General features: G+C 30.5%; 1 protein-coding gene across 1 annotated transcript in view; it reads right to left on the minus strand.

Moving 5' to 3' along the window:
- The window catches only part of LOC106463299 (solute carrier family 15 member 1-like), a gene marked incomplete at its 3' end in the record, with an annotated part of 32,129 nt that overhangs the window by 21,128 nt on the left and 6,395 nt on the right, over positions 1 to 4,606 (minus strand). Inside the window, exons 4-6 of the mRNA XM_022390752.1 lie at positions 3,851 to 3,950; positions 1,588 to 1,678; positions 744 to 824 (exon numbers count right to left, since the gene is read on the minus strand). Of these exons, the coding sequence (XP_022246460.1) occupies positions 744 to 824; positions 1,588 to 1,678; positions 3,851 to 3,950 (272 nt within the window). The remainder of the gene's footprint in view (positions 1 to 743; positions 825 to 1,587; positions 1,679 to 3,850; positions 3,951 to 4,606) is intronic.

Consider the following 4,606-nt stretch of genomic DNA (forward strand, 5'->3'; position numbering starts at 1 on the left):
TGTTAGATGCAAGAATGTTTAAATGTTTTTAGCTGTGAGATTCTTCTACGTTGTTAGATGTAAGGATGTTTAAATGTTTTTAGCTGTGAGATTCTTCTACGTTGTTAGATGTAAGAATGTTAAATGTTTTTAGCTGCAAGATTCTTCTACGTTGTTAGATGTAAGGATGTTTACATGTTTTTGCTGTAAAATTATTCTAAGTTGTTAGATGTAAGGATGTTTAAATGTTTTTAGCTGTGAGATTCCTCTAAATTGTTAGATGTAAGAATGTTTAAGTGTTTTTAGCTGCGAGATTCTTCTACGTTGTTAGATGTAAGGATGTTTAAATGTTTTTGCTGTAAAATTCTTCTAAATTGTTAGATGTAAGAATGTTTAAATGTTTTTAGCTGTGAGATTCTTCTAAATTCTTAGATGTAAGAATGTTTAAATATTCTTAGCTGTAAAATTCAGAACCAACTATAAGTTTTCTTTCGTCTAAACAAACAATCAAAACATGATTAAAAGTCGTTGTTTCAAGGCTTTGGTTTTTTCTGTTGAAAGAATGTTTTTATTTTTTACTCTATCAAGAAAGTCTGACTGACATTTTTCAATTATAAGAATGTAATCAATCTATTGACAATTTCAAGTACGAATGCAAATACGTTGAAAAGATATCAATATAAACGTATGATAAGCTACCTCATTAGCTATTTTTGAACAAGATAATAAAGCAAGAAAACAAATTATAAAAAGAACAAACTTACTTAAAGCTATAACCATCAAAACTGCTGGGACACCAAAAGCTAAAGGATAGCAAGTGTTGTCTCCAAAACACCTGACGTCGCCTGAAACGTTACATGAATATTAATTAGTATTCGCAACCGTTGAAAATATATTTACTAAGCATGTTATTGAAATTCTGGATTGTGTTTAATAAACGTTATATAAACCTGTTATTTATTAATTATTTGTAATGTAAACAATATATTAGGCGAGAAAATAAAATAATAATAATAATTAATGGACATTAGAGAAACAGCGTTTATGATCCCTAAGAAAAAACAAGTTGATGTGATTATTTAATGTTTGATTAATCCTGATGTGCTGCCATCCATGTGCAAAATGAATTAATAAAGCCTATCAACAACGTAGTGTTCATGACTTAGTCACTTAAAAAAATCCTTATGGACATTAAGCTTTTTCTTTTAAAATCACTTTTAACTTTTCATTACTTGAAATATTCAAAAAAGTATATTTCCACTTTTATGCTGAGTTATGGGTAAAATTTCTGAAAGCGAAGGAAAATAATATAATATTTATTTTCTATTTTAAAAAAAGTAAGTTAACTTTTCTTTGAATTTTTCTTTTAAACAAAATTTAAGTATTGTTGTTTTGTTTTACGTATATGAAGTAGTAAAATAAACTTGAAAGAAAGGTGTATACATTTTTTAAAAATAAAGGCAGTTTTATATCAAAAACGTTTTTTTTCCTATTTAACGATTTCTCAAATTTAAAATTACTTTATTTCCATTAGATGGAGTACAAAACAAAATTCAAAGTTTATAGAAAATAATAACATGTTGTTTGCTCTATGAACGTATTCCTTACCTCTCAGAATTGGAGTCAAAAAGGTAGACAGTAAGCTTCCAGCATTGATGGATAAATAGAAAAGCGAGAAGAAGCGTTGAAGGTCACGTTCCTTTAAAAAGATACAATACTGGACAATAAACAAAAGACCCAGCATTCACATGCAAAATAATTCCCGAATTAACCTTGTTAAAAACGAACTTAAAAATGTACGCATATCAACAATTTTATTTATCATTAACCAACTATATGATTATATATTTAAAAAATTAGTATTTATAATATCTATTGGTTCCTATGGTGAAAACTCTCTCTTAACCTATTAATATAGAAAGGAATAAGTTAAAATAATTAAGACGGAAACTTAAACGAGTCATTTCTATATAATTGATATTTGAAATCGTCGGTACTTGGTGAAACTCCATAATTACAAAACTGAGGAAAAACAAGACAATAATACGTTTCGCAAAGTAAATCAAGTACCTGATGATGCCTTTACCGGCAAAATAATGGTCGTGAACAAATGACATTTTTGTAAAACGTACAATTTTCTTCTTTTCCCCCATCAATTCTGAAGTTATTTCTAAAAAATAACGTCGAATTGCACATTGGGTTATATTGGACACTTCTGATCTCATTTAACGACTGGATGATTGGATTATTTTGGACTTACTGAATTCGATCGAGCTATTGGAGTATGATAGACATGGTTAATTCGATCACAAGACCAGATTATTTGAAACATATTTGATCTGATTAAATGATTCGAGTATTTTGGATACATTTGATTTGAATAAACGACTGGAATATCTTGAACGTACATGATTTCATTCAATGGCTAAAGCATTTCGGACATGTATGATTTTGATCATACGACTGGAATATTTTGAACGTACATGATTTCATTCAATGGCTAAAGCAGATCAAAATCATACATGTCCGAAATCAAAATATTCCAGTCGTATGCGTACATGATTTCATTCAATGACTAAAGCATTTTGGACATGTATGATTTCGATCATACTACTGGAATATTTTGAACGTACATGATTTCATTCAATGACTAAAGCATTACGGACATGTATGATTTCGATCATACTACTGGAATATTTTGAACGTACATGATTTCATTCAATGACTAAAGCATTACGGACATGTATGATTTCGATCATACTACTGGAATATTTTTATAAATTTAGTTTGACCACAAGACAGGATGATTTCGGACATAGTCGATTTGATTAAAAGATTCAAGTACTAAACGACTGGAGAGTTCTGGATATATTTGACTAGATTAAACGTTTTATACACAGAAATCTATTGGCTCACTCTCCACAGAAAAATTCATGTTTTTTATTCTTTTGTGAGTTTATCTGTCATAGTACAAAGTAAAAGTTGCAAAAAAGAGAGACTTTTAATGCATTACATATTTTTCTGGAATTGGTGATTATTCATTCAAATAAAACTAAGTTATTTATACACACAGACACATATATATTTAAATGTGATATAAAGACTGGCAATAATTATAAAGAATTATTTAACTTTTTTAAATATTGCAACCACTCATCCATCATCCGAACGATAGCCAAGAATATAATGGACACTAAGAAATTTGGTTTGTTGTTGTTAAAAACAAAGCTACACACTAGGGTTATCTGCGTTGTGCCCATCACGGGTATTGAAACCCTAGGTTTTAGCGTTATAAACCTTCATTATAAGCTGAGCCACTGGGAGACGGGGGGGGGGGGTATTTGGATTGGCGAGATTGTTACCTCGTCTTCAGTAATCAATTTTATAAACATGATAGATTGATACTTTTTTAACATTTAATATATATAATATTTAGGTACTCATTTCTGCTGATGTTTCGGTTTTCATTTGTTTGCATAACAAAGAAAACTACTTTCCTAGCCGCCTAGATATCTGAGGATAATTTTCAGTAACAAACGGCCCGGCATGGCCAAGTGGTTAGGACGCTCGTATCCCCGTTCCACTCTTTCAGCCTCGGAGGCGTTGTAACGTGCCAGTCAATCTCACTATTCGTTGGTAAAAGAGTAGTCCAAGAGATGGCAGTGAGTGGTGATGACTAGCTGCCTACCTTCTAGTCTTTCACTACTAAATTAGGGATGGCTAGCGCAGATAGCCCTCATGTAGCTTTGCGCGAAATTCAAATTCAGCAACAAATTTTGACTAAATGTCATTTACCAGCTAAGACCTATAGTCAGCAATTGAAATAAGCATAAGATTCTTTATTATTTGAATCCAAGACGTTGTAAGTTACCTGTCCAGGACCAAATTGGTCTCCGCCGAATGCTGACACACAAGGTTTGATACCTCCCGTCCCTGCTGCTACAGTGAAGAGACCTATCATGGATATAGCTCTGAAGAAAAGAAGGGAAGAACACGAACTTACCAATTAATGTTTATTCTTCCCACGGTGAGGCAAACAGCCTTCAACAAATTACCTTTCTAAACTAGACACAACTGAAACGATGAAACTATTTTTTTTTAAATTAGAACTCACAGTATTTCACTTCATTAACTTTACGTGAACTGTTTTTAGTTTACTCAAAACAAGTATTAACTGTATGTGTAATTAATACTAAAGTACTGTAACTTAATATAAGTCTTAACTGTATTTGTAATGAATACTATAGCACTGTAACTTAATACATGTATTAACTGTATTTGTAATGAATACTAAAGTACTGTAACTTAATACAGGTATTAACTGTATGTGTAATTAATACTAAAGCACTGTAACTTAATACAAGTCTTAACTGTATTTGTAATGAATACTAAAGTACTGTAACTTAATACATGTATTAACTGTATGTGTAATTAATACTAAAGTACTGTAACTTAATACATGTATTAACTGTATGTGTAATTAATACTAAAGCACTGTAACTTAATACATGTATTAACTGTATGTGTAATGAATACTAAAGCATTGTAACTTAATACAGGTATTAACTGTATGTGTAATTAATACTAAAGCACTGTAACTTAATACTAAGTCTTAACTGTATTTGTA

Source organism: Limulus polyphemus, unplaced genomic scaffold, assembly GCF_000517525.1.
Source record: "Limulus polyphemus unplaced genomic scaffold, Limulus_polyphemus-2.1.2 Scaffold1371, whole genome shotgun sequence".
NCBI classification, from domain to species: Eukaryota; Metazoa; Arthropoda; class Merostomata; order Xiphosura; family Limulidae; genus Limulus; species Limulus polyphemus.